A 15,433-nucleotide genomic window follows, 5' to 3' on the forward strand; every position below is an offset into this window, starting at 1 on the left:
CATCTTGCTGTTTTTAAAAAGTTCCCTGATTTGATCATTTCTTGAAAGTGAAATTTCTATCATTGATTCCTGTTCCATTTCCCCATTCTCATAAAAGGAAGCTAAAATGTGCTGAGCACTTATCATGTGCTAGAACACTGTTCATTGCACTGTCTTATTTAATCTGTGTGACGGCCCCGTGTAGTAGGTCCAGGTGCTGTCTCCATTCACTGATAAGGTAATGGGCCCCAAGAAGTTAACTCATTTGCTCAGTTCACGAAGGTAATAATCATAGAGCCTGGATTCTTACACTGCTTTAGGAGCAGATTTGCCAAAACAAAACCAAAAAAAAAATGGCCCCTTTTTCTTTTCTTTCCATTTTGGTGGATATTTTCTCCTCTATCTCTGTTATTCTTTAAATCTTTTAATACTCCGGTCTTCTGGCTTGACAGCATCATTCTCTTTTCTCTTCACTCATCATGTCTTAACATCCTTCCCTTTGTCCCAGGACTGCCTGACTTCCTGTTGGGCAAGTTATTACAGTTTCTTTTCTCCCCACCTCCTAAAATAATTCTCATGGAGCCTTTTTTTCTAGTGAATCATTGTTGATTTGTAGTCCCTTTTATGAAAATCCCTCAAGGGCAAGAAGATGCATTCACATGCAGGTGTTTTCTAGAGAGGCTGCTACCTCTCCTCAGATACACTTTCTTTAGTCATTAGAGGCTGTTCGTCTGACAAGTAGAGTGACAAGTAGAGTTCAAGCAGTGCTTTACATCAAAGGTCCTCTGTGTGTCTTCAAGCTTTACCACTTTCGGGGGCTGTGGGCACCTTTCTTGGCTTGGGCAGGGAGGTAATTCACTCCCAGTTATAACTGGTTTGCAGCCATTTTCATCTTAAAGGTCTCTATAAGTTTTACGTCTTTTGGTCCCTTCCGCATAGAAGAGGCTATAGCACGCAGAGCCATGTTTCTCAGAGTGTGCTCTGTGGAACCCTGGGGGGTTCCTGAGACCTAAAAACCACCTTCATAGTAACAGTTACACACATGTGCTTCTTTCACTGTAGGGGCATTCGTACTGATGGTATAGAAGAAATGCTGGGTGAAACTCCGAGGGCCTTTGCATGGCTCAAGGCTGTGGCACTGATTACGTAGTCTGCCTGTCCCTGACCAGCACACACTGTAAAAAGCCCACTTCACTTAAGACCGTTCTTGTAGAAGCAGTACAAATATTAATTTTATTAACTCTCCGACCTCAGCTATATCTTTTTAATGCCTTATGTGGTGAAATGGAAAGTATGCATAAAGTACTAATGCTGCAAACGGGGGAGAGCTCTCATGTGACTAGGTGGGGAGCTTAACTAGAGGCTCTTCTCATGGGACGCCATTTATAGTTGAGAGAACAGCTGACGAACTATGGTAATTCTGATTTCTTGGTTTATTGGGTATTTGGTAGATGTTTTCCCAAAAATGAATGAAGGGAGCCTGTTGCTTCAAGAAAATCAGTGGACACTCTTTGTTGTCAATGATAAAACTCAAGCTTTCAAGTGAAAATTAGAATTTTGGAAAATTTGGATTTGCCACTATGAGCTTGACAGCTTCCTGTACACAAAAGACTTTTCTGATGATCACAATCCATGGTATATTAACAAATGTGATTTTGTTGATGTTACATTCTTGAAATATTTCCATATATGGAATATTTGCATGGTTCAGTGAACCATTATTTTCCAAATGACTAATGTATGAAATTATGAAATTATCGATAAAGAAATCTCCCTCCAAAGTGACCAATGGATTTTAATGTAACAGAAGTTAGAGGAATATCCAAGACGAGGTCACTGATACAGTTTTATACTTCATATTGCAACCACCTTTAATAAATTAGCACTTGTTGAGTTTTGGCATTGTTTCAAAGAATAGTCACAATTATCTGGAAAGATTATCATAATACTCCTTCTTTTTCCAATTACATATTTGAATGAGGCCAGATTTCCTTCATCTGCTTCAACTAAAAATCACACAACAATAGAGTGACAGCAGAAGCAGATATGAGAATCCAGCAGTCTATTAAGCCTAACATTAAAGAAGTTTGCAAAATTATAAAATAATACCGCTCTCACTGCTTTTTGTTTTAGAAATGAATTGGGTTTTTTTTGAAATGAGTTTTCATGAAAAATACTTCGTGTAACTTAGAATGGGTTTATTATTATTGTTTTTTAGCTTATTGGGTCCTCAATAATTTTTAAGAGTATAAAAGAGATCCTAAAACCAAAAAGTTTGAGCACTGTTGGTATAGGAGTAAACACAGTATACATTCTGAGCCAGACCACCTGGGCCTGAATCCTGGTTTTGCCCTTTACTGTGTCTTTAGGCAAGTTATTCCCAGTGCTTTAGTCTCTGCATCTGAGAAATAAGGATAATCCTCAAGGAGTTGTGGAGTCTGTGAAATTAGTGTGTGTGTGCATTCTTGTAGACCTAGAGAGAAACCGTGGCTCTTGACAGATTGTTTTAGAGGGGTGTCCATGATCCCAAACCACCAGGCCAACGAGAAGAAAGAGATAAGTGTAGCTCCTAAGGACAGTTCTAGAATCCAGCGTGTGTGCCCTGAGATGGACCTGGACACTGGTATCTGCTTACCACTCTGTGCTACCTTGAGCCTGCCTGTGTTACTGCCTTCTGTCTGCCTCTCTCACTAGCCTGCCATAGCTGGGTCCCCATACCGGGCACTGTCTCACCCGTGGCAGATGCTCAGTGTCACAGATCTTGTGGAATGAATGAATGAATGAATGAGTGAGTGAGTGAGTGAGTGAGTGAATTCTGCATTTTGCTGCTCATAAAGTCCACAGACCCACAGTCTTTTGTAATGGATAGGAATTATAAGGAAACCAAATACTATCACAGATATCTACGTGCTTTAAAATACCATTAAGTTCTGTGGAATGCTTTGGAACAGTCACGGTTTCAATTTGCATCTCAGCCCTGGGGCTGTGAGCTCTGTGACCCAGAGCATGTCATTTATGTTTTTGTTTAGGTCAAGAGGAGATAACGAGACCTGATTCTCAGAGATGTGATAATTACCTGAGATAATGTGTGTATCGTGGCCTGCTCCATAATGTTATGTTCTGTGCCTTCCTTCCATATAAAATTAGGCAGCTGCTTACATCACATGACTCCATGGGGTAGTTGGCTGTGTGATTTTTGAGTTTCAGATTTAGCAAGCATTTGTCATATAATATGGTAGGCATTTTCACAGGCCTTATATTTTTGGTCACAGTCACTTTATTGTATCTTTTATAACAGCAGTTTAGATGTAACTGACATAGTCATACCCAGTCTTTCAGGTTAGCAGTTATGAAATACAGGGGCACTAAAATTGTTGACTTCAAATCTGAACTTATTAAAAAGTCACAAATTTACACACAGAATTCTTTACCAAAGGAGTCAGTGCAGGTTGATTGGTTGGCTTGTTTTAGAAAGAGTCGCTGCCTTTACTTACTCATTTGGGTTCATCAGATCCATCATGTTTTGGCTTCACATGTGATCGATTACGAAATTTCAGTTTATCACCGCTTTTCCAGAGTGCATGTCTTATATCAGCACATGTATGGCCGAGAAGTATCAGCTTCCTAAACCTGACTCTGCGAAGAATTCATTTCTGGTCTGCACTTGTGGAGATCTTGATTTACAGGTGTGACATGGGGGCTTGGAAGTGACATTCTTAACATGTACCACGGCTGATGTGGACACAGCACAGGTTTGGGATTCATCGTTAAAGTGGAGACACCATGGTGAAAATAGTATGAGGCCAAGTGGAAGGACTGAGGACGGTGGCTTCATGAATTGCCTCGGTGTTCTGGTGATTGGCAGGGAGGTTGCTATTACTATTCTAAGCTTTTATGAAAAATAGCACAAATAAAATAGCTCTGGTTCCTTCTCTGCCTCATATATTCAGGGAAAGCAACTTTCCCAGTACCTTTCCCCATTATCCACAAGCAAGAGCATATCATTAAAACTCTGCTCATTTTATTTTTATTTTTTAATTTTTTTTAATTCTTATGTTAATCCTCATACATTACATCATTAGTTTTAGATGTAGTGTTCCATGATTCATTGTTTGTGCATAACACCCAGTGCTCCATGCAGAATGTGCCCTCCTCAATACCCACCACCAGGCTAACCCATCCTCCCACCCCCCTCCCCTCTAGAACCCTCAGTTTGTTTTTCAGAGTCCATTGTCTCTCATGGTTCGTCTACCCCTCCGATTTCCCCCGCTTCATTCTTCCCCTCCTGCTACCTTCTTCTTCTTTTTTTTTTTCTTAACATATATTGCATTATTTGTTTCAGAGGTACAGATCTGAGATTCAACAGTCTTGCACAATTCACAGCACTTACCAGAGCACATACCCTCCCCAGTGTCTATCACCCAGTCACCCCATCCCTACCACCCCACCGCCCACTCCAGCAACCCTCAGGTTGTTTCCTGCGATTAAGAATTCTTAATCCTGGGATTAAGAATATGAGGACATATCAGTGAGGTCATATGATACATGTATTTCTCTGTTTGACTTATTTCCCTCAACATAATACCCTCCAGTTCCATCCACGTTGTTACAGATGGCAAGATCTCATTCCTTTTGATGGCTGCATAATATTCCATTGTATATATATACCACATCTTCTTTATCCATTCATCTGTCGATGGACATCTTGGCTCTTTCCACAAAAACTCTGCTCATTTTAATGTAAGAAATTAGTCAGGAGTAAAGGACTCAGAATTAAGCGTGCCTTGTTCAGGGATTTGGGGAGGCAGAATGGCATTCCTTGCAAAAAGAGCTCTGATTTTGTCCGTGCTGCTAGCTAGCTCTGTGACCCTGGGCATTACTTAGCCACCATGAGCCTGGTCTCCCTAGCTACAAAATGGGAATAGGGCAGTGATAATTAAACATGATGATTTTTGTATCACCCCTATACTCACTAGGCCCTCAATAAGTGGGAGCTCCTGCTACTGTTGATTATACTCTTAATACTGGAGGGATGTTTTGTTTCTTGGGGAACATTGGTTGCTTTAAATTATGAAGTCCATTTATGAACCAATATTGACTTTTGAGGGGAGTGAGTGTAAGAAGTCCCAGTCACCAGGAGAGATGCTGCCCAATGGACACATCGTGTCCCACAGCTTCAGTGGCTTCTCGAATAGGACCCCGAGAGCTGGATAAACCTGGGGGCAGGCCAGAGGTGTCTGAGCTGCTCCTCTCCTTAGTGGTAGAAACACACGGAAGCAATGGTGCTCACATGCTAGTGATTTTTTTTCCTCAGTGGAAACATAATGTGTGCCAGGACCACCCACAAGAATACCTTTATTATCGTCCTGAGATTGATGAGAGATTATTTAAATTTCAGTTATTTAATTAAATACAGGGCTTATTTATTAAAACTAATCAGAGTACATAGTTCTAGAGATCTCCTGTACAGCGCAGTGCTTATAGCTCACAATACTGTATTTTATACTTAACACTTGCTAGGAGATCATACGTGAAATGTTCTTAACACACACACAAATTAATAAAGGGGGTAGGAGGGGACTTAGGTGATGGATATGTCTGTGGCCTTGATGATGGTGATGGCTTTGTGGATGTATACTTATCCCCAAACTTGTCAAGTTGTATACGTTAGATATGTACATCTTTTTAAGTGTCAATCATACCTTAATAAAGTGTTGTTTTTTTTTAACTTATCTGAAGAAAAGAATTTCTGGACTCCAGGTACTTGTAGTTTTAGATAGATTAAACACCAAATATATCAACATGAAATACGCATTATGATATTATGTACAGTTTGAGTCAAGGTATTTAAATAGCCTTTGGATTTTCTGTTAAAGTCCAAAATTTAAAAATGATTTTTTCTTTGTAGTTACAATCTTTTTATTATGGGCTGCTCTCATGTACCTGTGGTGACTCTGTGGGATAGGTAGGACTGGGCTGATTCCTTTTTCTTATGGGGAGGGACCGGGCACCCTCAGGGGCCTCCTGATTCTGTTCGTGCTCCCAGACCTGTGGAAGAAACACAAGCCAAAGGCTGCATTTGGGGCACCGTCCCAGGACACAGGGCTAACCTGCAAGGGTGAGTGGGATGAAGGAGCACCTTCCTCTGAGTGCGGGTTTGTGTTCCAGCTGCAGAACCCCCTTGGTGCTGTTACTTCCAAAATCCTGTACAGAGCCCCTGCAGGAACTGGATACTTGTATCCATGTATACTTGTAATTAACCTGTTGTAGCACTAGATGGCTTTCTCTCATTTTTTGTTCCCCAGTAGCTTTTACTAAGCTTTGGTCTCCTGATTAGTTTGAAAAAGACAAAATCATCTTTGAGCTAAAGTCTATAGAATTAAGAATATGTTTATAACTGGTTATTTTAAAATGTACCCTAATTCCATTAATATATATTTATCGAGTGCTCCCTATGTGCTAGAAACTACCAGGTACTGTAAACATACGCAGGTGATTCATTGATTCAATAGATGGCGTATTGAGCATTTACTATGATTTTGTTTTTGCTAGAAACTGGAGATAAAAAGGCGAATAAGACATCATCCCTGCTTTTAATCAGCTTATGAGTTAACAAGGGGGAGAAAAATATAAGCCAAATATGCAGGTAGTTTAATAGTGGCATAAATATGCATGGAACGTGATGGGAGCACAGATGAACAGCCTATAAACATTTGGGGGGATGGGGTAGATGATTTCCCAGAGGAAGTGGCCCTAGAGTAGAGCTCCGGAAGACTTCTGGATAGTCAGCATATATATCTGGGCATTTAGTATGTGCCCAAGTAAGAGTTTTCTGACTTACTCGGAAAGTAAGGCCCTCCAGATGAAGGATTTTTGGGGGGAACTCAAATTTCTTTAGGGTTTGTGCAAAGGGTATTTGGGGCAATAGAGGCGAGTTACTATAAATCAAGGCAGATCGTGCTAAATCATGTAGGACGTAGGATACAAACAATGCTCAGTTATTATGAGCGGGGTCAGAACAATTCATTTTTTTAAATGTAAGTCTCTCTCAGAAGTTCTTGATTGTAAGCACAAAGTGATTTTGGCTAATGTAAGCAAAAGAGGAATTTATTGGAAGTATATTAGGCAGCTCACAAGTTGACAGGAAGGCCCAGAAAATGGGCAGGAACCGAGGTGAAAATTCACCGGGAACCCAGCCAGGGATATGCCATTTGTCTTATGAGGATGGGCCACCATAGCCACCCCTGCTGCCCCTGGACTCCTGTGGTAAGTTTACCGCAGGTATTTTATCAACACCCTTTGTCTTTGTGTCATTTCGTCAAGATTCAAAGTCTTTGGATGGAATATCCAGTTAACTGAGCCCAGGTTGTCCTAGCTGCTAGAACAGAGAGGGGACCTTCTGGCTTCTGTAATGGAAGAGAGAACCTACCCCCAGGGTTTACACAGTGAGTTCAGGGTTTCTGAACACTAGAAGTATTTAATTAGAGGTGATTGACTCTCAGGAATAAGGTAGGTAGCAGTTGGCAGTTGAATCACCTAATCTCAAAATTATTTTGCATTTCTGTAGTGTTATGAAAATAATGTACTAAAATTTAAAAAGCTTTTAAAATGTCCCTTAAATACCGGATTCTGAGTCATCCTCCTCCCTACCCATACCCGAGTGATACTGAACTCTCCATTCCTTAAAGAGATGAAAGGCTTTTGTGATTCAGTCCCTGTGCTTCTCCTTGAACCACGCTGTGTTGATCGCTCCTCCTTAGCACCCTCTCCTCACCCCAAGGCGGCAGGCGGATTAATATCTTCCTCATTTTTCCCCATTCTGCTCACCTGTCTTTTTCTCCCTGTCATTTCAGCTCAGTCTCACCTCCCTAGTCAACAGATAGTGATGAATTACTTCTGGGCCTCCAACACTTTGTGTCCCTTTAATAGAGTGCTTAATCTGCAGTGAAATTTGGCTAGTTTTGTGCATGTTGGTCTCCAGAGCTAGGTCATAATATCCTGAGACCAAGGATGTTCTTACTCATTTCTTGGTGTTTATAGCTCCTAGCACGGTGCCCTGTTGAACTCAATTTTTACTTTAAAGGTTAAGCATACATTCTGCATTTTGGCTCACACTGACAACTTCTCAGATATTTCACAATAAGCATTACAAAGTTAAACTTCGCACGGCTTTAAAGTTATTAATCACAAATTCCACTTTGAGAAAGTCTAAATTAAATAACTATTGGCGTATTTATGCTTTTCCTTGTATTGTACAACAGACAGATGGGTCCAGGGATTAGGATCCACATTTGGTGCCGAGAAAGACGGTATTATACAGGGGTTGGAAATCTTGGAAACCTTCCTCCCTCCCACCCCTCTCCATCCCCTCCTGGGTTTCAGCTAATGGTTCCTTGGGCAAAGAGCTCTTCCAGTGCATAGAGATTCTGTTTCCTGGTTAAAACCATGTGTGTTTCATGCAAGTGTTCTGGAGCAGGGCGCTGTCACCTGTCTATGCTTCACTTAGATCTCAGGCTCCTGGAGTGCAAGTTGGCTAACTCAGATGAGCTAGCTTGGTCTCGCATGAGGGCCTGTGAACAGACTTGCCTTTATTTTTCAGGCCCTAGTCATGGGTTCTGGAGGCCGCTTCTTGTTTCTAGGGCATCTGTCTCCCTGAGCAGAGTATTCCACTCCTCCGGAAAAGCCTCCAGATCTGCCCGAATCAGGCGTGGTTGCTTACATTTAACTTTGAGGCCAGGGGCACACTCAGCAAATTCCTTAGCTCTTTGAAAGGGAAGGTAGAAGCCCACAGAATTGTTTGTTGCTGTGTTTAAAATCTCTGTTACAGTTATAGGAGGTTATTCTAATCTAGATGGTGAAATTGTTTTTAAATGCATTAAGAGGTTTTGGATTATCTGTGGCTGGCAGAAAGTTTTGGGCCTTGGCGGAGTAACACCTGGGAGTTGTTTTGCAGTTCCTGGAGGGTTTGAGGAATGGGCCTCTGGCCTGCTTCTCAAAGCACCACGGTCAGGCCAGGGGGTGGTGGTGTGCCAATGCTCCCTTGTCTTAGGGAAGAGACTGGCTTTGGAGGGATCTTTGACCTTTTCTTTAAACTCTTACCTGGTAGTGAGACCATCCCTGAGGATGATGGCATGTTTTGCATCAGTCAGCAAGTAAATAGGAGAGCATATCCTTTACATCCTCCTTGCAGAAAGTAGCAAGTACGGGTATGGCACCTGCCTTCCAGCTTCCCCAGGACAGTAGCACCAGCCTATATTAAATGACTGCTCTAAAATACTAGGTAGTTGATGTTTAAATGCTAAGTTGTGCGCTTCACATCATAATCGCTGCCATAGTTGAGGGAAGGAAGGCCATTTTGTGTGTGGGGGGGTGTTCGACAGAAGGTCGAGTGAGTTTTGTTGGGGTGAACTGTGAAGGACTTGGGGAGAGGAATGTGAAGCCAGGGGATGGCATTCCCAGCTGGAACTTGGAAAATGGGGTGACATGTTTACGGGACGCACGGAGGCCAAGTGGACCACCAAGGCTGTTGACAGCAGAGGAGGGGCCTGGTAGCAGGCAGCCTTGAAAACCAAACAGAATTTGGACTTGAAGCTATAGCTAAAACAGTTATGTGCAAACAAGTGGCATGCTTAGAAGTGGGATTTAAGGATGGGAGATTTTCCAGCTCTGTGAGTGTTGGGTGACACTCGGGTGGCAGTTGGAATGTCCTCCGGTGTCTAAACGTAAAGGGCACTTGTGAGCCTGTTCTATTAGCCTCTTTACAGATTTGGGATCTGATCTTAGGGAAGTAACTAGTTATGGTAGAGGTGAAGCAGATGAGGCCACCAGGGTTCTTCTGCCTCTTGCCTGTCCCAGGAAACTCACTTCATTTTACCTTCATTCATTTTCCCTTCAACAGTGAGACCCTTTGTTATTGCTATTTTGAGTAAGGGGAAAAAAAAAAGTCTTGTTCAGGGTCACATTACCTAAAAGCCTCGGGACAGTTACAAAGAAAGTAACAGCATATAACCATAATGGGAAGGGAGCTTTCAGGGCTTTAGAACTAAGCCAGAAGCAGTCACGCTCATAGAGAGCAGCAAACAATTCTTCTTGTTGACACAGACATGCCGATTTGGTAAAGAAGAAGGGGACCATTCTTGGTGAGATGGATCAGAGTCAAGATGAGGCAGAAATGTTGACCCCCCCAACCAGAATCCCAGAACTTCTCCTTTTGTGGAGCGCAGCATGAACAGATCCCTGGCTTTCCCTCAGGAGCCTTGGGAACTGCACGCACCCCTTCCCAGAGGGAGACCCTGTACAGAGCTGACTCCTTTATGCTGGCCTTGGCTTGTTTTCCATTGCCTTTGCCACTTTCCCCTGTAGACTAAAGCTGTGTCAGCTGTCATTCTGGGACAAGGATTGGTTTGAAAGAAGCAGGTGACTGCAAGTTAGTAAGTCAGGAGGACCTTATGTGGAAATAGTCTTTATGAAGCCCCTGGGGCAACTACATGGACACAGACCACACCGTTGAGCCTGCAGAATCCTTGATTGGCTGTGCACTGCCCTAAAACCACTACTGTGGGGCGCCTGGGTGGCTCAGATGGTTAAGCGTCTGCCTTCGGCTCAGGTCATGATCCCAGGGTCCTGGGATTGAGTCCCGCATCGGGCTCCCTGCTTGGCGGGGAGCCTGCTTCTCCCTCTCCTTCTCCTGCTCCCCCTGCTTGTGCTCTGTCGCTCTCTCTGTCAAATAAATAAATAAAATCTTTAAAATAAAATAAAATAAAATAAAACCACTACTGTGCCTGAGCCCCTGGGTGGGAGCCAGGCCTGGCAGGGGCTTACTGGGTGGGAGTGGTATCTGGGAGTGTCCCCTGGGTTCTCCCAGCTTCGCTCCTGGGTATGGAGAACGCTAACAAAGCCCACAGCATTCCCCCTCATGTGTTGTCATAAGTCACGTGTTTACTTCCAGTTTCTCATGTCAGATAGCGTTGACCGTGGGGTAGATCGTGTACCCTGCATTCGCATAAGGTAAGAGACTCAATCTGTGCTATAGGAGTTCCTAGTGAAGATCGTGAACTAGAGTAGGAAGGGAAGGATTATGTATCTGTGGGATTAAGGGCAAGGCCTCTCTTTCTTTTTTGCCATATAGCCCAGGAATCTGCTGCAGCAGACCCGTGACACAGATTCTTGTCATTTTACCTTGCCTGGCCTGTGAGGAAGCTCCAAATAGCATGATTCCTGTAGGGCGTGTCAGGCTGGGAGAGTTCACTTGGTTCACTTGGCTTAGTGGAGCGATGATACCAGGCCTGCCTTTCTGCAAGGTCCGTCTGGTCATCTGCTGGGCTCTTTCTTCAGCTCCAAGGAGTGGGGCAGCAGTGGGAACATGACTCCGGGAATGCGTGGGACACCCGAGTGTACAAAAAAAGTCTTAAACGATTGTTGATATGTGGTTGGACATCCTGTCGCTCCGTCTGCGGATGTGTGAGATGTGCTTTCTCGCTTTCATAATATCGAGGCCTGTAGACAAAATGGTGAAAGGCGGCGTATCTCTGGTGCCCTCTCTGCTGACGGGGGAACAGAGCGGCGCTTTCAAGGATTGCTCTCCGTATGTTCTGTGGCCTGGAGCCCTTGAACCTGCTCTCGTTTGCCGGGCCATTGGATAAGGTGTGGAAAATCAATTTCCACCAGGGTTGTTGTTACTGGTTCTTGGGCTGGGCAAGGATAGAAACGAGGCTGGACCCCAAAATCAAAGACACAGGCAAGGCTTTACCGGGGCTACAGCTGGAGCCTAAGGGAGACTCAGCACTAACAGAGAGGAGTTAGACTGGCCCGCCAGAGCGGAAGGGAGGCCCGGCTACTATAAAAATCCCCCTCAGGTTCCCACGCTGGTTTAATATGCTAATGAAGGGGCGGGGGGAAGAAGGTTTCATCTTGATTGGTTGGAAAGGCCTCGTCCTGATTGGTTGATGTTGGCCGGCAATTCAGGCAGCTCATTGGTGCTTTTTGGAGCCAGGGTCCTCTGTTTTAAGTCCAGCTTGTAGGTGAGGCTGCATCTTGGTTCTGCTCTCCAGGAGAAGCGCTTTAACTCTACACCCAACAGAAAGCGCCTCAGGTACATAATGTTTTTCACTTGAGGCTTGTTACCATGGTCCCTAACTGTCTCATTGTAGTGATGAGAATGGCTAGTGCAGAGGTTCTTAATAGGTTCTATATTGAAAGCATGTATCTATACATACACACACACCCTACACATTCGTTTATATGCATATACACATGTACATATATACCCTTAATTAGGCCTCCGTTTCATTAGCAGATTGCTCTCCGTTCTCACTTAAAATTTTGAGTCACGTGACTAGATGGCGTCACCCAAAGTTGTCATATGCTTGCACATGCCATTCCTGAGCCAGATCCACTATGAGAAAACACCACTCTCTCTTTTATTGAAATGTATGGGTCCTCAAGTCCTCTCTCACGCTGATTTGGTGGGGGTAGGGCTGAGGGTACAGAAAGGTGTTTTTATGTTTGGGGATTTTTGCCTGGGTGCACTGTTCTCCCTCCAGCTTAGGGCTTTCCAGCTTCGGCTGCACGCTGGAATCATTTGAGGGGCTCTTTAAAATACAAATGCCTGGGCCCTGTCCCCGGAGATTCCAACTGAAGTGGTCTGGAAGAAGCTTGGGTATTAGGATTTTGTTTTTTATTTATTTATTTTTTAAAGATTTTATTTGTTTATTTGACACAGAGAGAGCTTGAGAGAGCACCAGCAGGGGGGAGGGCAGAGGGAGAGGGAGAAGCAGGCTCCCCGCTGAGCAGGGAGCCCTGACACGGGGCTCGCTCCCAGGACCTTGGGATCATGACCTGAGCTGAAGGCAGACGCTTAACTGACGGAGCCACCCAGGCGCCCCGGGTATTAGGATTTTAAAAGTTCCCTGGTGACCGTAATGTGCTGCCAACGTTGCACCTTGCACTTCTCTAATTTCCCACCAACATTTCCACCTGCTGAAGTAGAAGCCAGGTCAGGATTTGCCTTAGGATCCAGGCCATCCGTGATTCCTAATTTTAGCCTGAGACTTTTAGATTTATAGATGTAGAAGGTGAGGCCCAGAAAGGAGTGAGTTTCTTCCAAGACACTCCTGGCAGGTGGGCCAAAAAGAGCACCCTGACAGATAACGTCATAGGCATTGGAACTGCAATTTTAGACTGATCTCCGTATAATATGTCATTCAGATTTGGTTTATATTCATCTTTAAGATAAGAGTCACTACTACATTATTTAGTTTAACTTTATAAGATAAATATTATATTTTTTCTCTCTAGTCCACACGTGCCAATGATAGATGTGAGCAAACATGCAAATATTGCTTCGTGTTTTGAAGTAAAGAAACTGAGGAGGCTGATGAGTAAACCCCCATCTATGGCCTCAGAATAATTAGGTACTGCTAGCTTTGGCCTTGTGGGAAAGGAGCAGATAAAAAAACCTAGCAAGAAATTTCATATTACTTTCAAATTAATTTGAAGTTAGAGCTGAGAAATATTTGGGGCACCTGGGTGGCTCAGTCGGTTAAGTGTCTGCCTTCGGCTTGGGTCATGATCCCAGGGTCCTGAGATCAAGCCCCGTGTCGTGGTTGGGCTCCCTGCTCAGCGGGAAGTCTGTTTCTCCCTCTCCCTCTGCTGCTCCCCCGCCCCCCACTCGTGCCCTCTCTCTCAGATAAATAAATAAAATTTTAGAGCTGAGAAACATTTTTGTTCTAATGGAATTATCATTTGGTCAAGGATTTTACTTAAAAAAAAAAAAAAGCATGATTCTTCCCCTGGAGTAAACGAAGCTGCTTTGGCCCCAAAAGAGCCTTCCATGTGGTGCCCAAGCAGAGAAGTCCGTGCAGAGAGGGCAGAGGGCCCGGGCCCGCGCTGCCGAGCGTTCCCACGATGTTGTATGTGCATGTCAGTGTTATTGTAGTGGTAGCTCATGTTCAGTGCCTGTAGGGCTGACTACTGTGTCACGTTTGATTGGAACAGGAAGCACACTCTGGTTTGTGTGTGAACCAGATAAACCGGGGCCAAAAGGCCAGTGCTCGGCAGAGAGCCAGAGCCCATGTCCCCGGCTCCCACTGCTGCACGGGGCTCCAGCATCCTTGAGTGGGGCTGTGCGCTCTGTCCAGGGCCCGGACGGGCCTCTGCTCCCGCGTGGTATGGCAACACGGCCAACCCCTCTCTGTGTCTTTTATGTCTTCGGTGACCCAGCTGCTCTTCCCGTTTTAGTATCCTTTCCTGGCCTCCCCACCCCTGTCCTTTCCGTCCCCCACCTTGACCATCCCGAACTCGGGGACTTGTCCAGTTCCGCAGGGGGCTTGATTTCTGCTGCGGGGCACCCGGGGAACTGGTTGGTGTGAAAGCATCATGACTTCACTCAGTGTGTCTTAAAGGTTGTTATTTTGACCTCATGGGCCATTTTGGTGGGTGGCTGGACTTGTGATAATTATGAATGGTAACTTCGGAATTTTATGAATCAAAAAGACAGCTCTGAGTTGAATGTGGGAGAATGCCTCGTGGGCTCTCATGAGTCACACAAGAAGGAGCGAGGGAAGGACTTCGTGGACACTAATAGGCACTTTGCTTCTTCCCCAGGTCCCCCTCCTATTGGTTACAGCCCTGGTAGTCCTGCCCCGATTCTAGAAGACCCCAGCTACTTTTTCCCAGACTTCCAGCTCTATTCTGGGAGGCGTGAACCATCTGCTTTGACGGTGGAGGCAAACGGTGGTGGCATCAGGGAAAAAGTTGGTAAGTGCTTTTACTGGCATGTGGGTTGGAAAAACAAGAGGATCATATGTTTCTGATTTTTAGCCTTTTTGCGTACTTTTTTCTCTAGCCTTGTAAAAATCAGCCAGTTGTATTGTTGATTGTCTCTTTCTTGGTAGGTGCCTTATTTTTAATGTTTGGGCTATGGTGTCAATAGACTATTTTACAATAATATGTGACTCTCTCAACAGACAGAGTTCTTATGTAGGAACTTGAGAGTGTACCATTTATTCCTAATTTTTCTCTAAGTCCTAAATACTTTTTTGTACTCTTTCCCGGAACTTTTTCTCCTTCTCTGCTTTCACTTTTATCTCTTTTTGCAAATAATTGAGAAGTGCGGAAGAAATTCAGAACTATAGTAGGCAGGGAGCTGCCTCCTTTGTGAAAACTTCTTGCCTATTTTTGCGGGCTTTTGAGATTGGTAAAAATGGAAGGGAATCTTTAAAACCACTGAAGGAGGGGTGCCTGGGTGGCTCAGTCGGTTGGGCATCTGCCTTTGGCTCAGGTCATGATCCCGGGGTCCTGGGATCGAGCCCCGCATCGGGCTCCCTGCTCAATGGGGAGTCTGCTTCTCCCTCTCCCTCTGCTTGCTCCCCCTGCTTGTGCTTTCTCTCACTTTCTCTCCTGCTCTCTGTCAAATAAATAAATAAAATCTTAAAAAAAAAAAAAAAAGAACCAG

General features: G+C 44.3%; 1 protein-coding gene across 7 annotated transcripts in view; it reads left to right on the plus strand.

Annotated features, from left to right (window-relative positions):
* The window catches only part of AMOTL1 (angiomotin like 1), a 142,623-nt gene that overhangs the window by 63,517 nt on the left and 63,673 nt on the right, over positions 1-15,433 (plus strand). For all 7 annotated transcript variants that reach the window (XM_064577165.1, XM_064577167.1, XM_064577164.1 and 4 more), the window contains one exon: positions 14,584-14,736. In XM_064577165.1, the coding sequence (XP_064433235.1) occupies positions 14,584-14,736 (153 nt within the window). The remainder of the gene's footprint in view (positions 1-14,583; positions 14,737-15,433) is intronic.

Source organism: Mirounga angustirostris, unplaced genomic scaffold (assembly GCF_029215605.1).
Source record: "Mirounga angustirostris isolate CCGP_5_RB_7025 unplaced genomic scaffold, mMirAng1.0.hap1 SCAF_13, whole genome shotgun sequence".
NCBI lineage: Eukaryota > Metazoa > Chordata > Mammalia > Carnivora > Phocidae > Mirounga > Mirounga angustirostris.